Here is a 21,721-nt window from a genome sequence, read left to right on the forward strand (position 1 = left end):
GGGTTCGGGTCCGAATGATTGAGGATCTTCCTAGGACGACCCTTGAGACTGTTGAGGTAGCCGACTGCGGTAGTTTGATCGTGATGGGGCAGCCGCTATTTTCACCGGGGAGGGACTCCTCGCTTGGACACACGGTGGGAGGCGCTCCGTCTTCGCACCTGCACACAGGTCGGGTTGAGGGGCTCGACCCGACCCCTCCGACGGTCAAGTCAGTGGATAGTACTCCCCCTCGCCTGGACGCACAGGGGTTTTTATAGTGAATGTTGTCATTGCCTGATGTGCCCACTTGCAGCGAGTAGGATCGTACTCCCGACAACGTCTGACAGCGATGTTGGCATGGCGTAAAGGATCGAGCCTAAGCAGGATGTTAATATGTCTCGACCGACGTTCCGGTCTGTTTGACCAGGTGCTGTTAGGTCAACCGAGACGCGAGGCGTCATCAGGGACAACTGACATGAGTCTTATTGTCATTATTACCCTCATCAATACTATCATTAAGATATTATGAATCTATTTAAAAACATGATAAATGAGTCAAATTGATTCAAAATCTAATAACCAACATAGGAAAACAAAACATTATCCATATTTGTTTAGAAACACAAACTACCAAATAAAATGACTTCTATATCAGTTATTGTATTTTTTTTAATAAACTTATGTTATTTTTAAAATATTATAGTTGAATAATTGAGCCATTAATTTTCTAAATCAATGGAAAAGCCATTAAGCTTTTCCATTGATTTAGAAAGGTGAAGATTCCATTCTTTACTTACCCAAGCAACTGTTATACATCAAGATTCAATGATAAAATCCAACATTAATCACAACTAACGCAGACAAACTATAAAACACATACCATTCACCTGCTTTTTCCTTACATGACCATCCTGTAACTATATTCCATAATATATCAGAGCTTGTAAAATTTTCTAGCTTCAGTCTTTAAACCCAGCAAAATCATTTGCAAAGTACAATCTTTCTTCATTTTGCTTTTTCATCCAAAGTACAGACCACAACAACAGCAGCCAAAAATAAAAAGAAATCAACAGATGGTTGAATAAAAGATGTTGGAGCCATCATTCGGCTGCCATGTCAGATCGACAAAAACAAGCATCAACCATCCTCTAAGTATTTGGTCTGCGCCTTAGAAAAACATAGGTTTGGGCAAGAAAATGAGACAACAGAAGAATCCTGCTCAGCAAAACATTAACAAAGAGTTTAACCAAACCCCGATGCTTACTTTTGGCATCAGTGAAATGTTACTGATTTTTAACATATCGTACTCATTCACATATTTTCTAATAGTTCAACCAAGATGCTATCTTAAAAAGATTACCGAGATGAGCCATGAAACCAATATAATTTGATAAACTATTAAACAAAAAAGCCTTGTGGACGCTCTGGTTCATAGCTGACAAAGCAGAAATACTACTGATCGATAAAGACTCGCTTGATCTACAAAATTGATCGCAGTCTTGGAACCCTTCAGTCAAGAGAAACACCAAGAACAACAGTCTACTCTGAACATCGTATGCCAATTCTTCTGCATTTCACAATTCATGTATGCCAGAGCAGATCAAAAGGTGCTCTACGTATTTGACCAATTTCGTTCTCCATATATGTATATATAGTACCACCTGATTCAAGCAGTAAATCATGTGCATATTGCTGGTGAGGAGGGCATCAGTAACCTGTGGAAAGCCACCCGGATGCCTCAACCGTCCAGCTAGTCGGATGGCAGTTGAATTGACCAACTTTATCTCCTCCCCCTTCCACGGCCCCTGCCGTGACCACGTCGCCCTCTACCACCTTGCTTTCCCATAGCATAAAATTCTGATTTACTTCGCTTTAATCCTAGGGACTGGATTCCCCTTCTTTTTCCCTCTTCAGGCTGCTCAACTTTCTGTCTCTTTGAGCTTTTGGAGGTAAAAGAGATTTGCCGTGAGCCACCAGGTCCAAATTTCACATCATTCAGAGTACCAACTGATTGTTGTTTCTCAAGAGCAGCAACCCTCTCTCCAAGAGGAAGGGCATCCTCCTTGGCCAGAGAGACACTCCTTAAAAATGCTTCGGCATGGCGTTCGTCCTTCACCTCATATAACCTAAAAGAAATCATTACGTTAGGATATAGATAAAACATCTTTGGTATCTTCCGTATTTTGTGCAAAATATTGTCTCTGTGGACCTCTAAAGTGCCATCTCAGCAGGAAATAGTGTTGGAATTTTATGTAGATAAAATGTCAAAAATCTTTTCACAAGGTTAGACATTTAAAAGTATAACTTAATGTAGTTTCATAGACAATACAAAAGAAAATTCTCTTATTGCAATTTAGGTTCCCTATAATCTCTACCAGCAAGTGATCAGACTCTAACCTGGCCCCGGCCAAAAACTGACTCAACTAGAAACACCTGTGAAAAGCTAAAACACTCATGCATATCATACTGTACCAGTGGGCTAATGGGAGCACAAATGTTAGGAGTGCAAAGGCACATGGGAAGCACAGAGCACCTTAAGTGCAAGCATCCATATGCAGATAATGTCCAACCAGTACTATGTTAATTATCACTGATTTGAACCATCCTACATTGACCTCAGAAAGAGAACAGTATTATACAATGGCCCTATCATCAGAAAGAACAGATCACTTTAGATGCTTTAAAAAAAATTTTCCTGTTAAATTTTAGTGACTGCCTCATGAAAAATAGAAACTAAATTTTCTACAGGGATACAGTAAGAATTCTCTCTCTGTTTAAAGAAAAAAGGAATTGCATGAAATAGCTTAGGTGGGTAGAAGGAAAAAAAGGAGAACATAGTTAAGTTATCCATTAATTCAATATGTGCAGCCTGATTACTTCATATAAAAACATAGAATAGCTCCGTGAACAAGACTCCACCGATGCAGGCTTTGGAAAACATTATTGCAAGAAAAGAAAATGTTTCAGTGACTCAAACGCTGATCACCTAAATAGATGTAATAGCCAAAAAACCAAATAACAAATTTAATAATGCTTAAGTATGATACCTGACCCATCTTCCTTATTAATGAAACATAAGTGCAGTTCAATCATGTTCTTGATTTGTTTGTGAATTGTGAGAAAAGCATATGGCATAGTTTCAGGGATGAAACTAACACTAACAGTTCCCACGTGGTTTAAATATTCAATTGTGCCATAAAACTGTCAAAGAATGGTGCACATTGAAGTACCCAATTCATCATACCATTATGTCAATATAAGTAAAACAACATTATAATCATAAAGAATCCCAGGAGTTCACCTCATGCGCTTCGACTTCTTAACTGTATTCTCATCCGTGTCAAGCTCATCTTCTGATTCCTGCGAAGCTATTGAAGCATTAGAATCACTGGTCCCCTGCTCTTCCCAATCCTCCTTTACAGGCTCAAAATGTTCCTCGATCAGGGAGGGATGCTTCTTAGAAGATTGGGGATGAAGGGAAAGGAACTCTTGTGACAGTTCATCCACTTCAAAGTCCTGAAAGTACAGCCCAATCATACAAAATTTAGAAGACACTACTACAAGACATGCAAAGAACAAGCATAAAAAATGGGTAGCTAAACTAAAAAGAACCATTTTTAGAAAGCTAAAGAAACTTATTTTTTGCGCATTCAGTATACTGGAAACTGGAAACCATATGAGCACAGAAACATAACCAATGATAAAAAATCTTCTAGGAGCTGAATGTTTTGGTTGCATCAAGCATTTGATAGATACTTCAATACTGCTATGACAAATCAGTACTTTTGGAATCTTGGAAAGAAGTCCAAGAAAGCTAACAGCAAAATATATTAATGACACTTTCTGTAGAAAATTAAACAGATCATTATTCATACATGTTGGTTCATTTATTTATAGAGATGTTAAAATTAACCTTTTCCATGTTCAGGATATCAGTTACATTGCAGTAAACATAACTTTTGCAACTTCATTCTTCTTTTAGAGGAAGATAATGAAGTTGAATATGAACTTTCAGGTCACTGTGCCATCCTCTTATTATTTCATACAAGAACGAACTCTTAATCAGGAGGTATGATAAGCCATGATTGAATATAAGTGGAACAGGCTAAGAATTTGATTCAATGACAAAATACTAGTAGGTGGTAGAAACAAAGATCAACACATGAACCTAACAATTAACAACCACTTCAACTCAATTAAGAAGCAAATCCAGTGAACTTAATAAATAATTTATGAGGTAGAAAAGATACTCAGATTGTGTGAGCCAATTGGTAGTCAGAAGACTAACAGTTTGGTTCCACTCATTAAACTATTTCTTAGTTTAGATGCTTAAGAAACATTATGGACTACTATGTTTCTGCTAAGGATATATATAAATCTTTGAATATCCATCACTATTAGATGAATGTATTAGATGCAAATTGTGTTCTAGATCTTCTAGGAAAAGAAATGCTTATGGTGTTTGTCATAACATATTCTGCATATACCTTATTCTCAAACATTGCTGCAAAACGTGTATCTCTAAGGATATCACTAGTTAATCTTCTGTTTTTCTTTGATTTCTTTTTTCCAACTGTGTCATCCATATTCTCCATTTCACTTTCTTCTGCAATATGCAAGCGAGCTGCAAGGAGCCTATTTACTTTAGGCAGCCTTTTCTGTATCTGCAAAACAGAACAGGAATCTTTCACTAAGTGCACATTTAACAGCAGAAAAGCAAACCAAAGAAGAGAAAGTACCGTAATACGTGAGGCTTGTTTAGCCTCCATCTTCTCTTTCTTCTGTTTCTCTCTGTATTCATCATATGCAAAAGGATCCACCAAAGCCTTTGCCTGCATGATCAAAATTACAGTGAAAAGAAGGCATCAGCAGGAATGAAATTAGTGGCTACTAATTTTATAAGATTTTTCTCAAAGAAACGGTCCAAGAATTTGACAGATTTTTTTCAATTCTTTTCTTTTAAAAGAAAACGTCAGAAGCATCATTACCTTCTTATATAGCCGATAATCAATAAAGAAACCATGCATGTAGGCCCTCAAGAGATTGGTGCCAATCAAATTAGTAAGTTTCAGACGTTCAACCTCTTCTTTAGTTAAAAATTTGAAATCATCATAAATGGTCATTTGTGACCCTTCCTCCATTTCTTCCTATAAGAGAGTAGAAATGACAATGAGCTTCAGCACATAAAGGTGCCAAAAGAATTTGAAACTTTAGAAAAGAAGCTGCAATAGGTAAAGCTACAACACCGTCAGGTTTTCTAGGTACGAGCACCACTTCGGGGCAGGGCCAAGAGCAGGTACGAAGTAGGCTGGTATCTGGCTGCTGTCTAAAGCCAGTAACATCAAGCCACTCTCATTGAAAACACATATATCATTGATAGCACCAGAGTTCGGTTCTATGCTGGTCATATTCTCACCCTGTTAATGAATTGGTTAAGCCAAGCATGTCAGAGTTTGTTAGTAAATTTTGGAAGAGTAGTGTTAGAAATTAGGATTGGCAGGGAACATGTTTGTTCATCATATCTGTATTATCCAAAAAAAAGTCAGCTGCAGTCTGTTTTCTACAGTATAATTAAAGCCTGTGTGTGACCAAAGGATGATGAGCTTGGCAAAAATATGAAAACCAAGTTGATAAGAAGCCAGCCATGCAATAATGCAGCTTCTTGTGAGTGATCATATTTCATAAAAGTCAAAGCTACCTCAAGTAAAACCTCAAAGGAGGAACACATGCATGTGCCAATCTTAAAATTGTGTAAACCACGGACACCTTGTATAACAGTAATTTTAACGAGTTACATATGATAGCACTGGGAGAATAACCAAAACAGTGATACTAAGAATAATCATTTGCAGCATAATATTCAACTTTTATGCAGGCTTCAAAGCAATATAATTACACTTTTTTTTAGATCATCAACATGACAGAGTGATGAGCAGATGAAGCATAGATCTAAAATATGATAATTGCATGAAAACACTTAATACAAAAATAATTCATTCATACGTATTTTGGTTTTACATCGAGAACTTGATGCAGGACCATTCTACTGTATTTCTCATTCAAAATTTGGGCGTATTTTGCAAATTTCATAAATTGAAACATGGCAACATCCACTATAATCCTATATTAGTTATCAAGATTGAGATAAATTCTTCAACAATTGCTGCATCTATGCACCATCAGTTCTTAATATTGAGTAATTCTTTGGGAAAAAAAAAGAGCTAGTAACATATTTTGGTAAGTACTCCTGGCAAGGTAATTTTATTCTTCAGATGTCTAGTGACATATAACACGAGATCTATGACTATAAGCTTCCATTGCAAATGACTATTCATTTCAAGTCTTTATCATATTTTATCAAGTGAAACCTCAATTAGGCTATAATTAATTTGAAGTTAAAAGAACAAGGTTAATTTAATCTAACCTGGGTAACCAACTCAATACTTTTTTTGTTTACTAACCTAGCTTGGTGAGTTAAATGAATTAGCAAAGAAAAATGAAAGATGGCTATCTTAACCCACCAGTTTGATGGATTATGAAGTCCTTGACCACTTTTATTTAACACTTCTTGACTCCATATCATTTAATGGGTTAAGCCAATAACGACCTGCATGAACCCCCTTAACCCAGAACCACACACAACCTTAAGATTATTAATGTTAAAAATCTCTCTCTACACACACACACAATATATATATATATATATATATATATATATATATATATATATATATATATAATATGTGCACATACATGAATATGATTATATATGTATACAATATATGTATGTCGGATCTTCAACATTCTTTGTGCAGTTTAACATAAGATCAATGAGAAAGAAGTCACCTATAATATGATGCTTCACAAATATAGAAAGAAAACAAAAACTTGTAAAGAGAGATCCAGTAAATCATCAATTCAGCTTCATTAACTATTATGTGTTTAATATAAATGGTTACTATAAATGAGATTACATATCATATTTAAAATCATATATCCATCTTATTCATCATCAATAGATCAACATTAAATACAAAACATGGTAATTCCAAAGATAACCACAAATTTCCCTCAACTAAGTCAAGACTCAAGACCATTAGATTTCAATGACAATTTAATTTAATAGTTAATTAGAAATCAAACAATTTGAGAAAATACTGAAAGTTGGAACTAACTACGAATATCTGCAAGTGTTCAAATAGCAACTGCTACTATAGATTCCAAGGTTTATTATAAGATGCATAAAAAGAGAAGATGCATTATACTTTCAAACAATACCAATAACTTGCTTCAAAAACCTGAGCTTGTTTCAAGTCTTTCAGAGGTCATGATACACAAAGCCACCAATCACTTAACAAAGGTAACAGAGTATACAACATACTAAAAGGTAGATGTCCATAATTGACTGAGCTCATAAGCTATATAAAACATATGCAAACAAATAATTAAATATGCAAGTCAGACGTGACATACGAAATTCCAACAATAAGATAATGCACTGAAAAACAAAAGTGCTCACCGTGTTGGGATCCCATACTCTAACAATATGACTATCTGTAGAAATTATTTTTGGTTCAGCTGAATTGAGAGTCTGGTGCCACTTGATATTTAATATCGGACTACCATACCTATGAAGTGATCAAAAGATCATCAGCCACAACAAACTGCAAGTGGCATAAACTGTAATATACACAATCAAGCATGTACAGTTCATATGCACACTGACTTACCCATGCATAATATAAATGGAAGATCAAGATATATATACATCTATGAAATTATAGGGCCCATAAACTAGCATGAGATCAAAATTCAACTTGCAAAACTTGACAGTTAAACCAACCAAAAGTAAACCGAGCTTAGCTAACCTACAGCTGGCTCAAGCTTGATAGCTTAAAATGGTCATATATCTAGCTGTGCATATATGCATACTTAAACATGTATAAAATATTTCGTAAATCTTGAGGCATTAAACTTAGGTGATTCTATCTCAGCTTTCAGATATCTTTTTGAGGCAGATCTCAGCATTTTGGGTAATACCCCATTCATAGACAGTTGCCAGATAGTCTAAAAAATTCTGCAGTCAGATCTACAATCTAGACACTATACCTGCTGATAAGGACGCAAGTTCAAGTACATGCACCATTTAGCTTGGCTCATGAGATGTGTGTTAAGTTAATTAAATATTTTAACCAGTGCATTCAATCACTTACTAAGCCTTACAAGTTGATAGTTATCTATTAAATTAGACCAAAATCAATGAAGGTAACTGGAAAACTCCGCATTGGTTGATATGTCACTGTTAAGTGCTTCAGTAGAAGTATCTTGCATGGACTTTGTTCGTGCTCAGTTGGTTATCTCTATGGAACTTTCCAATTTCCACAAACCACGTAATATACAAAACATGAAGAGAGAAACTGTGAATCAGGATGTGGAACATCAATCGCAGTTTTAGTGTATAGAGTGATGCTAAAAACCATATTTGGTACTTCAGTAGCAAAGTCATAACTTACACTTAATTAGAAGATATATTTTGGTGTCCCAAAAAATTCACTTCCTCTCTATCTCCATGTCTGCATGTGAATATTTCTTTTGGTACAAAGATGGCCCAGTACACAAAGACTCCTGACAGTATATGTGTGTCTTTGTCTTGGTGTGTGCACAAACATATCTATGTGTATTTACATACATACACATGTCAATATATGAGGATAATATAAGGATAATATGTATTCACATATTCATGCACATTTGATGTCGATGCATCACACATGCATATAATACTTGTGTGTGTGTGTGTGTTATATTGACACAAGTGTGTGCCTATGTTTGTGTGCATGCATTGAAAGTTCTCCATACACCAAAGGTGCATTTATGCCACTAACATAAATATGCATTTTGCTTTCTAACTTCATTTTAACATCCACCACAAAGTTGAATAATTCATAAAAGTACTCACATGTGATCCTTGACTCGTACTGGATCAGACATACGCAGGTCATAAATTGATACCTGCATTTTCAACATGGAATAGAAAGGAAACAAGCATTATTCAGGATAAATCATGAAAAATAACATGACCTTACTATTGCAGAGGGATGATTACAATGACCAAACTTTTAGAAGAAATTACTCGAATCTGTGAAACATAGAAAAGGATTTATAATTCCATTTACACAATATATGAATACCTTTCCTGCGCTGTTGCCAACAGCCATTAGGTAACCCTGAGCACGATCAAATTGCAAAGCGGTAACTTCCTGAAATTTGCAGCAGAAAAGAAGCAAATATATCAAAAAACAAAGAAGACGGACACTAGCATTGCATTATTAGAGAAATGACTGGTTACAGATGCCTACATGACCAAAATCACCAATAGGTGCAACAGCATTAATTCTACCAACAGACGATTTCTTCCTCAAGTCAAAGCACTCTACAGCACCATCCTCACCACCACAAGCAACAAGCCCATGAACAGTGCTAATTTACCAAAAAAATATATTAGATTATGGACAATAATTGTGTATATATACAACTAAACTTAAAGTAGAAGCTAGAAACAAATAGCACACTGAACCACCTTCGAGAAACAACATTTATAGCTGGTGATTGACTGTTGAGTGATAACAAAAAACGTCCCTGCCAATTAGAAAAGCAGATTAGAATCTTTTAAACAATAGAGGATCAGTAAAATCTGTATATTATCCATTTTCTAGGATCACCATCATTCACATATAAGTATGGCGCCTGTTCTATCACATGCCAATAATTATGGGCTGGCATCCCTCTTTGCATGTATCACAACTTAGTGGAAAGCAAGACATCAAAATGGGAACAAGGCTCAGCATGCAGAGAAATCATGGTTATTACAAGCAGAAGTTATTTGGAGGAAAATATACAACAAATCACCCATATGAAGTTCAAGCCTGGTTAGTGCAGGCTAACACCGAGCAGCATTCCAGCAACTAAAAGTTCTAGCAAATAGTACAAAAAAATATATACCCAAAATGAACAAATGAAACAGTACATTGTTCACAGAATAAAATAGTACAGTCATGTGAATTGCGTCCACAAATGTTGCACATTCCCATATTACTCAACTAAAAGGAAAATATATATATGATGACTTAACAAGTACCAATTTGATAATCAAAGTTAAGAAATTAAAAATTAGAAGTTGGTGCAGAAGGTTTAAGGACAATGAGATGGATGATTGATGTTTCAAAGAAAGATAAAATCCAGTCTAAATTAGATGTATCTTCAATAAGGATAAGATGAGCAGGATTCCAAAAAGTTCGCCAGAACATGCCCCAAAAAGATCTTAAGTCCATGTGTAACTGAATTCGAAACAGAAATTTTAGGAAGAGAAGAAAAAGTCCAGTGAAGACTTACAAAACAATAGATGCTGACACTTCATTACCTGTGATAACAGAGCCTGCTGTAATGGATCCATGTAGTCAAACCCTATATGTTGTTACTTGTTAGGATGACTGTTGCAACAACAATCATTGAAGTATTGATCTAATGAATACATACCATGCCACAATACTTGTCACAGAACCTGGGCATGGAACAACATGGACCCTGCTAGCTTGTGACAGGCATGCATTTGTGTATTTATAGTCCTTCTATTTCTCGTGTATATTGAACCCATTAACAAAACACCCCACAAGTTATTGGGAAATGACATTACTATATTTTCTCTTCAACTGCCTGAAGGAGGCTTTCTTGTACATTAAGATGCTTCGATCATAAGGATATTATCACCACAGTACATGGTGCTCCAACAACTTGGCGAAATCTATATATGCCATTGGCATCAATGACACCATATCAGTGCAGCCATTAGAGTGAATCAAGAAAAGGACAAACAGAAGAAAAGAACAGAAATAATTGACTACCGCTTATATAGTAGCCAACGGAGATTCCTATTAACGCACTATCATATGAAAAGAACCATTTGGGAGCAAGGATTTTTTGCACCAGGTGGAGAAGATGTTCAATTTGGGAATTCTAAACTTGTGGTATATAGTCTGTATCAAGTGCAACATACCACTCTAAATGAGGACACATGACGAATGCCCCAAACTTGGAAAAGCCAAACCCAATTGAAAGTTTAACAACTGACTAAAAATCTAACTTTGTTGTTTCCTTGGGCATACCAGTAGAGGTAACTTTTGATCATGAAAGACATTGCAAAAGACCCCTTCTCTCTTGAAACTTCTTGCACATGCCTTTCCCATCAAATCTGAGGTGGCCATAGTAAAAGAGGAGAGAAGGAAAAGGTTAGTCCCCCTTCCCATGTTTTTGTTTCTTATCATCTTTTGGGAAGAGGTCATTTGTCCTAATTTCCTGGTCAATCCAAGCAAATGTACAACCAATAAGGTATCACTGCCAATACAGAATACAAAATATGGTACATGTCCAAAACCGAAACTAGATTTGTAGTTCAGTCTACACTCTCTCACTGTAGCAACACACTGAGCCCCTATCCTTCGGACGCAAAACAGGCTTTCAGTTGAAAAAAGGGGGGAAAGCTCTAAGGCAGTTAACTGCTTCAGTGTTTTTGAACTGATTTTCCTCTAAACAAGAAATAAGGAGCACATACTCCATGTTAAAACATGTTTTGTTCATGGAACAGCACATACATAGCTATGAATACCGAACAAGAAACCTTACTGATCATATATTAAAAAAAAAGGGTAGAGCATGTTATTGTAGTGAATTTCTTAACCACTGACAATTTGAGTTTTTGTTACCACTCTACCATATCTAACATAAAATAAATTTAGTAAGATGCTAAAGTAGTCTCATCTCTAGCACATGCCAATATACTCTAGAAGTACGTGGTTTTCCTAGTCCCAAAGTATCATGAATCCCATGTCAAGCAATCAATTCTAAATGACTTATGCATACAAATGAGATGTGGCTACCATACAACAAACCAAAGTTCCACCAGAACAAGAAAAAAAAAAACTTGCACTCTTCTTCAGACACCAAAGGAAAAGGAATGGAGGAATAAGAGAAGAAATCAACGAAAATACTTCATTTTAGTTTAACTATTACAGAAATCAGATATATGTCACCCTGCCACAGCTCAATGCATTTATTTTTTTTGACATCTCAAACCAACGGCTTAAAAAGAAATAAAGTAGTAAAGTATTTAAATTCATTACAAAAACTTTATAATTAACCTGCTCCAAATTAATCCTGTAAAGATCTGGGGATGAAGCAGCACATAGCAAGTCACAGGACCAACTGTCATAAGCAATATCTCTCCCCATCCTAACAATAGTAAAGCCAGTAATTAGAATGATGCTATACTCAAAATATAAGCCAAGATTTTTGAAGCAAAAGGAGCAATGCTGCAAGCATATTTCATGTAAATAGAACCAGGAAGCAAATTTCATAATAACCATAAAATGATTTTTTTTCTGACAGAAAAAAGAGGGAGAGAAAAGGGGGAGGTTCCAGCTAAAGAATAAATTGCTAGATCCTTTAATAAAAGACACATGACAGAACAGCAAAATATACATAAATGATTTATAGTTTGAACATATAAATGAAACCACTAAATTCTTCAAGCTACCTTATTTTTTAAGCCTTTGATCAAAGTAATAATAATAAATAAGAAGCCACCTAAAAGTAAAGCTTTGATACATAGGTGGTCCTCTAAGACCTATCAATGTGGCCTAGAACAAAATCCCATAGGCACCAGGAGCTAGGAAATGCCAGCTCAAGAGAGTAAGCCTAACCACCTAAATAAAAATGCAGCTGCTAGCTACAGTTCGTCCAGATTACTGCAAGGAAGGCCAATTAACAGATTGTGATTTAGCCTCCTTCCAAAGGAAGCACAAAGATTTTATCTCCTTCCAATATTGAATAATTAACAAGTCACCAAAACATAAGCTTCATGAGGTTTACTTTAGAATATTTTTGTAAAATTATTATCATGCTCATTTGTTCTCCTTCCTAGGTTTTAACATGTTTGTCAATTTTAGGTGGAATATAAAAGCAACCCTCAATATGTTGTCTCAAGTTTTTTGTCAGATCATAAATGAGATATTATATAGACAAATATTGAATTTAAAACTTTAATCCAAACATGAGATATCATTACGTATGCAAGATGACTACAAACACCAAATCACGTGTGTAGCCATCTATAGAACACTCAATCATCAAAATAAAAATTCAAACATCTACCAATCCAACAAATCTAATGATCATCAAGATCCACAACATCATCAACATCATACATGTTCTCATCTGCTCTCCCGCTTGTTTTATATCCATCATCTATTCTTTTGTTTTGTCAAAATCAACTTCCTCCACTTCTACGTCCACTACCCTTGAACTTGATGCTTTTGCACTTTAGTCTTGCTCGTCGTCTAAAGTATGACCTTGTTTCCCAATGCTAGTAACCTTACTGCAACACCCATGTCAAATTGTCATCATGCAAAAAACAACATCAACATGTTTGAACCCATCTCCCCAACCATCTCTCATGGATGCTAGGGATGCTGGATGCAAGGAAAGGAAGGGAAGAGAGGAAGTGTGAATAGAGGACAGTGGCGACGGAGCATCCACAAAGAGAGAGGTGAAAGAAGAGAGAGGATAGAGGAAGCGAAGGGAGAGAGGAGGGAAGAAAAGAAGGGACCTACCTGCAAGCAAATATGATAGAGGCCACTGATGGATGAATCCCTTGACCATAAATCCTAAGGCACAAGCCCTTGATCTTGAACAGTTATTGACTTGGATCAGATCCTACTGCCAAACAGTTTTTGGATCAAATTTGGGGGAATCGAGTCTGTAGCCATGCAGAACCAAGACAGGCACCTAGGATTCCTAGCATCTTAATTAGACAGGCCTCTACGATTCCTAGCATCTTAATTGACACCTAGGCAATTGCTCGAGCACCTCTAAACAACATTGGACCAACACACAACCTAGGAGACCTATCAACAGAAAAAAAAAAAATGCAGCATAACAAGTCTTAACAAGGGAGATAAATTTTCCCAATATCTGACGAATTAGTTATGAACCTATTGTCCTTCAGACTTATTATAGAAGTTTGTCTTAAAGAACCATGAAAACCAACCAAAAACTGACTGAAATGGAAAAAATTGATATTTTTGTTCATGGTGAGTTTAGTAGAAGGCTCAGGTTCATCTCATCTTTAATCGGCTGAGATTAGCAGAAACCCCAAATTGTCTCATTCTTGAGCCAGCTTAGGAAATAACAGTTCCCTTTGTCATTTAAGCCCATGGATGTGCTGTTAAATCACGCAAATCACATGTCAAACTAAACAAATTAGTCCCAATTATGCATGATTTAGCTTTGAAGAATAAGTTTCTGTTCAATATAAGCAGACAAACATAAAGGCAGCAAAGATACTTGATAAAATAATAATAAAAACATATACCGGCAACATCATGGTACAAAATAGTTACCATCCAGAAAGAAAATGAAATTGTGGCCAAGAGAAAAAAGTGAATTTAATATCTTGAAAATTAATTTTTTATCAGTCTGTTGACCAACCGTGGAATCCTTAAGCTGTAGTGACTTCCATATTTTGCATGTAGACACACGGATCGATCAGCACACAGAAATGCAATTTTTGAATAGTCATCAGCTAGTACCTGTTCAAAATTTCCTATTAGTTCATGCAGAAATATTTAACGATAAAGATGATAACAACAAAATTTATCATATGGAACCAATCTGTTGCATGCATAGAATAAGAACTACAACAATGTAGTTGAATCCATCGTATGAAACCAACTAACAGACACAACGCAAAGCATTAGAAGAACCACAAACAACAGAACCATCCAAACAAAAACTATACTTAAGAACAAAGTTCAAATGTAACATGTTGGTAGCAGCCTAGCTGGTAACAAAATTATAAATATATATATATATATATATATATATATATATATATATATATATATATATATATATATATATATATATATATATATATATATATAAAACAGGCATTTGATGATCAATCTTACCTATGGCACTTTCTGGAAAATTGAGCATGACACAATATGGAATTTACAGCATCATCTAATATCTAGTCTCAGCTTCTTTACAGGAGAGCTCAACTGACAATTTTCTTAATATTTTAGTCCATTTGTTGTATGTTTCAGCTTTACAAAAGATGTTACTCATTTCAAACTTACAATTTAAATTGTTGACTTAGCCTATGATAAAATCTAACTTTACCTACTATATGGACTAAATTAGAACCTTAGTTGCATCACTTGGTCAGAGAAACCAAACTTACAACATACTGAACTAAGACCTTAAAAATCTATCTACTTGGTATTTGGTAACTACTGCAATCAATTCCAAACTTAAGATTTTTATACAGGACTTTGAAATTTGGCACAGCCATCAATCAACTGACTGCTCACATGACATTATTCAAACTCAACCTGAACTTGGAACAACAGAGAAAACAAGTAAAATATTTTCAATTGTTTAAACCTTGAAACATACTTGACTACTCGAGTACAAATTTATTCTGCCTACATCTGATTCAGCAACAATTAACCCAAAACTCCAAAACAGACCCAAAAAGATGACAAATATGATCCAATATAATGGTCTGGAATTCATTCTAACACAGTCAAAGTACATTGGCTTTCTTCTGGTCCAGTTTGATATGTATCTTGGCTCTGACATCAAGATCAATTTAGTAAAGAAGCTAACTAACCATGCAATCAAATATAAACAATTTACAAATCACCAAATTAAAAAGGTAAACATTTAGAAGATTAACCCAAAACAAATGCAAAATATGACCTCTCTGTTACATTAGTAAAACTATATATCCTAGAAAACCCGAGTTGCAGAAAACACATAGAAGTAAAGCTAGTAAAATACCTGAAAATTAATAATTTCTGAAACAAGGTGCCTTTCAAACTTCAATGACAATTCTCTCAGCTCAAACACTTTAACTTGAGGAGGATAAATACCTAACATCAGAATTTACTGCATATGATAAGCATATAGAGATCCAAACAGTGAATAAGACAAGTGTTTTCAGACCTTTATATATTTTAAATCAAGTGACATTATACAATCATGTCAAGGATGTGACAAGAATGAGCTCATACATGGATTGGGCCTAACGATCATGGACAACAAGACAGGTTGAATTGGCATTAGTCATAGTGATGCTAGCAACTCAGCACTTCGAATCAAAAGGTAAAACTCAAGTAAAAGAAGCAAACTCAATTCTTCTTTGATTTTTTATACCTTATTCAGCTGACAAGAATAGGTTAAAGAACAACAATCCATATTGTCTCAACTCCCAACTAACTTTTTTCCCTAAGATATGAAAAAAAAATACAATGGTCTGTTATCTAATGCAACCCCATCCAAGCTTATGGCTCGCAATAAAAAAATCAACATAAAGTATGCATAAATGAAGCCACCAACATGCTGTGCTAGGATATAGCAGATCAACTGAAAGGTAAATCTGCATATTCAAATACTGAAGCATCTCTAATAGACTTCATTTCTCAATCATGAACTTCAAAGTCACCTTCACAAGTTCCATCCATGGTTCTAAGACTAGTTTCGACACTGACACAAGTACTTTGAGTGGACCAGTTCAGTACCTGTACAATGGGGCATACCATGTGTAGGTGATCAGTTTGGATCAAGGAGGTGGCCACTAACCCAAGTTGAAAGAGTACACAATACCCATACTCATCTTGAGATTAGAAGAGAAGAGGTGGGGAAGGAGGAGAATCATTCAGAAAGGAAGGGAGGGGGGTTGGCTGCGATGCAACAAACAGAACAAGGTAGCAGCGATGAGGCAGACAGGAGGAAGCAACAGCAGTGATTCGACAAGGAGGAAGACGAGAGAAAGAGAGAACCATAAGAAAGATGCCTAAGAGAGAGAGCATGTGGAAGAAAGAAGGAAAGAAAGCAAACCAAGAAAAAGCAAAATATGTGTGGTGGTAGGTCTACCACCTGATACAGTTATATATGCTGGATCAAATTTCAACCGGATGCAACGAAATTGTCCAGTCCATGTACCAACTTGGCTCGAACAGAGAAAAGCTAACCCATATCGACCAGTACAATCAGTTTTCTGAATCTCAGTTTCGTCATCTGTGCAAATTTTCATTGTAGTTTCAGCAGCTATACCTCCAAGAGACTCATTTCATATCTCTAAACATTTGCCACCGACCAAAAAACCAAAGGGAAAGATGTGGCCATAAATAATGGTAGAGGCAAAATAGTACATATTTTTCTTTTATTATTTTATTATTAACAACGCAGCCAAGGTGTATGAAATAGGAACGGTATTAGGCGTAAGGCCCAAGCCATTCAAACAAAGAGAATAGCAGCAATCATGGAGACATTTGGGATCAAGAAATTTTAAGTAGATTTTTTCTAAAATCAACTCACTAACATAGTTGACAATAACTTATTCTAATGAGTAGCATACTTAAAATTTTTGACAATGAAATGTTACAGGTCAAGTTTTGTATGCTTAAAAGTTGGAGAAAGCATAAGTAAGAAAGTGATTTATGTCGGTTAGAAATTTATTATTATTCCAAAATCCAAATATAATGCATACTCCATCACAATATAAAAAATTTCACATATTAAGTCATAAATATTAGCATAACATGTTTTAAATAGTCAGAAACAGATTATGCAGAGGAGCAAGAACAAAAATAGATAATATGTTAAGACAATCCATCATGGGCATGTACACATGCATTCATATGTCAGTGCATAAACACATAGACACATATACACAAAGGCAAAACAAACAGAAATCTAATAGAAAATATATTTGTACATAAAAGTTATCAACACATGTTAATTTAGCTATTCATACCTGATGCAATGACATAGTCACCATCAGGAGTCACCTTTATCTTGGTAGTTGCAGTCTCAAATCTTAAATCTTGAATTAAGTCCACCCTCTGCATGTAATCTGTTTGATGATTCATGAAAAATCTTAATCAAATAAGCTCAGAAAATTTGTCAGACAAATATAGAAAACAGGATAACGAGACTTGTATAAAATAAGAATAAAGAACAAATCTTTAACAATAAATCTCAAATTTGTTCAACAACGTCTTTGATGTTTCTGCAGTTGCTGGGAATTTGTTAAATAAAAGAAAAGAAGATTTGCATTGAGTTGAAATATAAAATGCAATATAATATGTGACAGAAAGGTAATGAACTGAAAATCCAACCTTGACTTGGTCAATAAAGAAAATGTCTTTTTCCTTACTATCTGATATCCCAAGACAGTAAAAGGGTATAAGTGTCGTTATAAGTAATAACTAAGTTCAGGAGCAAAACAAGAAAAAGGTAACACCAAAACACGATAGCAGTCAATATAGTTTGAACATATGTAACATGAATGACAAATTTATATATACAGCTCAAAAGTGGGTACAGGAGGGAGCAAAAAGTCATGTGTTAAAAGAGAAGAGATTATCATGTTGTTCTATGACGTAGCAATTAATCAATGACAGTAAACATGGTAGAGACCGATAGAGCAATCTTCGCTATTATCCCTGGATTTGCAGCTAAATTTGGATTAATCTATTGTATCCAGAGAATACAGTAGGTATCATTTTTATAGAATTTGATAAATGATTGCTCAAAGATATTCTGAGAACTTAATTAATTTCAAATGCTCTTCTTAGCTATATATCAAATTTCACAAAGGTGTATTTATCAGGGGATAAAAGGAAAATCTGTATCAGATGTAATCAAAGCCATTGAAATTCACCAAATCAATACAATTAAACCATCACTAACCATCTTCCTTCAAACACATTGGTCCTTGTTTTAAGGGGAAACAACAGCAGTCTCACACAATGCATATATCAACCACGATTTATATGTTTCATTGCTACTGAAATTAGTGGCTCTGTCCCTTTGGTCTCCGGTCTACCCTCTGCTTCCCTCACCATCCCTTATCCATCCTATTGGCACCACTAATTGACACCATGATAGAGAGAACCATCCATAGCCGTTCCTGACGCTAAACCCAAGGCCAAACTCCCCTTGTACAACAACGAGGAGTACCTCGACACCAACATCGAGAAGTGCATCCACATAGCAGAAGGCAGGGTACCTCAAACTCAACAAAAAATCCATCAAGTGTTTTCCTTTACCTTTGTTCCAAATTACCTTCTGTTCCAAGATCTCCTCTTTCTAAATCATATAGTAAATCTTAATACAATGAGCCATTAGTTTAGAACAAGTCAAATTTTTTTCGCTGATGAACAGAGAGGTGTTTCTGATAAAAAATTCTCTTAAGAACGTCAACAGCAAACATAATTTCAATAGTTAACTGCGAGGTCGAAAGTCTTCTACCAAGAAGAAGGCGAACATGATAATAAAACGAGAGAGAGGATGTAAGAGAAGATACCTTTGTCTTTGCGAAGGGCTCTGAGCTTCTTGGGCGGAAGCCAAGTGGCCACGGAGCGCTGGCTCGAGAGGGAGTAGAGCTTCACGCCATTGATGGAGGTGGACCTGATGTTCCCTCCTCCTTTGGATGTAGAGTTTATGGAGGTGGACCTGATGACCTCAAATGCAAAAACATCACAAATGCTTTTTAGATTGTTTTCCTTTGACTTTCTCGAATCCTGGATTACTCTCTTAAACCCTAGAGAATATCTCATCAACAACTCACTCGAAAAAAATGTTGAACCAATTAATACTGTTCTAGACTTCTAGTTGATTGTCCAGTTTGCCTTAGACTTAGAAAAGACCAGGAACCTTAAACTAAAGGGAAAGAACACGTACCTAATGGGTTCCCCGTCGAGTTTGAGGCGCTCCGCCTTCTGCTGGGCTTCGATGGACTCGGGAAGGGGGGTGCGCTTCTGGATGACGGCGTCGACGCATGCCTCATCTTTGTGGGAGGAGACTGGGGAGGGTTTCTCCTTGGGTTTAGCCTCGTAAGAACCGCCACGGCCGACGCTCTTTCCCATGTCGGCAACCGGCGGCGACGAAACGACGAGGAAAGGCGGCGAGGGCGGCAGACGGGAGATCGAGAAGCGAAGGGAGAGAACCACCGGCGACAGCGGCAAACGAGTATGTAAATCGTTGACGCCTAAATGCGCGGTGACGGCGGCTGTTTCCCTAAAAGAGGCGACGTGTTCAATAGACTGACGGTTGAGATTACATTAAATCGGTGAAACGAACGGTCGTGATCACAGTCGAATCAAAAATTTTCTTTTGGTTCTTTGCTAACGAATATGTTTTCTTTCGATCGATCCGTTAACTGTCTTTTCCCTCCCGCTTTCAGGAATCCAACTTCGAGCCCTTCCGCTATCTCCTCCACTTGAGTGCTCTCTATCTTCTTTTTCCTAATCGGATTCGAGGCGAAAGATCCGATCCACTACCGATCAGCATTGTCATATATCTCTATATTGTACTCTGTTCTGAATATAATATATCAAAAATCTGAATCGATATGACGAATGATCACTTATGATTCTAAATCAGATTTTTTTTTTCATGAAAAGATAAAATCATTTCGTTATATAATCTCTTCTCTCTTGTCACTGGTCGCCATCATCTCCCTCGTCCTCTGTTAATCTTCTTTTTTTTTATATTTATTTTTCTCTCATTTTTTCTTATATTGTCACTCTTCTCGTTCGTCTACTATCATATCTTTCTTTTGTCTATCTATCATGCTTATTTTTATCACTTATGTTATTATCATCCTCTTTCTTATTTTTATCGCTTAGGTAATTCTACAAAATTTATACAATAAAACATATTTTAACACAATTCATTGAATAACTTTTTATATGTTTATTTGAGAAAAATGATTAACTAAGACCATTGTGTAAATTTTATTATTTTTGCTCAGTCTTTTTTTTTCTTTTGAAGTGGTGATAATTATGCTATTTTTTATCTATTTATTTATTTGGAGGAGATTCTTTAACTCTTTCTCATATCAAAAGCAGTACTTATTGATTTTAAAAACTAAAACTATTTATTGGTTATATAAAAATAAGTTAATATTATGATTTACTTTCATCCTCATTGATTTTATTAGCTAAAACTATGAACTAGTTAACTTAATTGATAAAGATCTTAATAGATCACCGTAAATTAATTAGCTCAAATCATCATTCATATTTTAAAAAAAATATTGAATATAAATATAAATATCTAACTATCATGATTATTGCCTCTCTATTGTAGATTAATAATATCAACATAACAATATTTATACTCTTGCGCTTATAAGTGAACATTGTCAAACTCATATTTAGAATTTCATTGAAAATATGATAAATTTGAATATACATATTAATGGATTAACAACAACAAAAATTTAATTACAGATTTAATAGGAGTTGAAGAGATTGTTTAGGGACAGTCGATGTAGATCGTTAGCATGTCAAATCATACACCTATAAATCTCAAAAAAATAATAATATCATGATCGAAAAATATATGTTTATAAGCCAAACACAATTTTTTTTCTCGTGTCTACTAATTTTTATAAAATATTTGATTTTAGATTATTAGCATTTTTTTTTATCATGGATCAAATTAATTATTATCATGTCTACCAATTATTTTTATCATAATTGTTTTATATCCACTATATTATATAGCTATCGTTAAGAGAATAGTATGAATTGAATGGCACAGTGATACAATACATACAATATAATAAGTAATATTATTATATGTTAACAATATACATATTTCAATACGA

General features: G+C 35.3%; 1 protein-coding gene across 1 annotated transcript; it reads right to left on the minus strand.

Moving 5' to 3' along the window:
- Positions 1–1,220: 1,220 nt before the first annotated feature.
- LOC135653381 (uncharacterized) lies at positions 1,221–20,117 on the minus strand. The gene is made up of 17 exons (XM_065175306.1): positions 19,789–20,117; positions 19,412–19,560; positions 17,858–17,956; positions 15,880–15,971; positions 14,521–14,621; positions 12,174–12,264; positions 9,560–9,618; positions 9,339–9,459; positions 9,171–9,239; positions 8,939–8,991; positions 7,499–7,607; positions 5,226–5,396; positions 4,968–5,126; positions 4,719–4,811; positions 4,467–4,643; positions 3,281–3,495; positions 1,221–2,105 (listed from the first exon to the last, which is right to left on the minus strand). The coding sequence occupies exons 1-17, from the start codon at positions 19,971–19,973 to the stop codon at positions 1,760–1,762; spliced, it is 2,289 nt and encodes a 762-aa protein (XP_065031378.1). The 5' UTR covers positions 19,974–20,117; the 3' UTR covers positions 1,221–1,759.
- Positions 20,118–21,721: the final 1,604 nt, after the last annotated feature.

The sequence above is a fragment of the Musa acuminata genome, chromosome BXJ3-11 (assembly GCF_036884655.1).
Source record: "Musa acuminata AAA Group cultivar baxijiao chromosome BXJ3-11, Cavendish_Baxijiao_AAA, whole genome shotgun sequence".
Taxonomy (NCBI): domain Eukaryota; kingdom Viridiplantae; phylum Streptophyta; class Magnoliopsida; order Zingiberales; family Musaceae; genus Musa; species Musa acuminata.

Coding starts and splice junctions, on each gene's coding strand:
- LOC135653381 (XM_065175306.1), bottom strand. CDS start 19,973: ATGGGAAAGAGCGTCGGCCGTGGCGGTTCTTACGAGGCTAAACCCAAG. Junction 15,972..17,857: donor TGACTATGTCATTGCATCAG/GTATGAATAGCT, acceptor TTCTGATGTTAG/GTATTTATCCTCCTCAAGTT. Junction 4,644..4,718: donor AACAAGCCTCACGTATTACG/GTACTTTCTCTT, acceptor TCTGTTTTGCAG/ATACAGAAAAGGCTGCCTAA.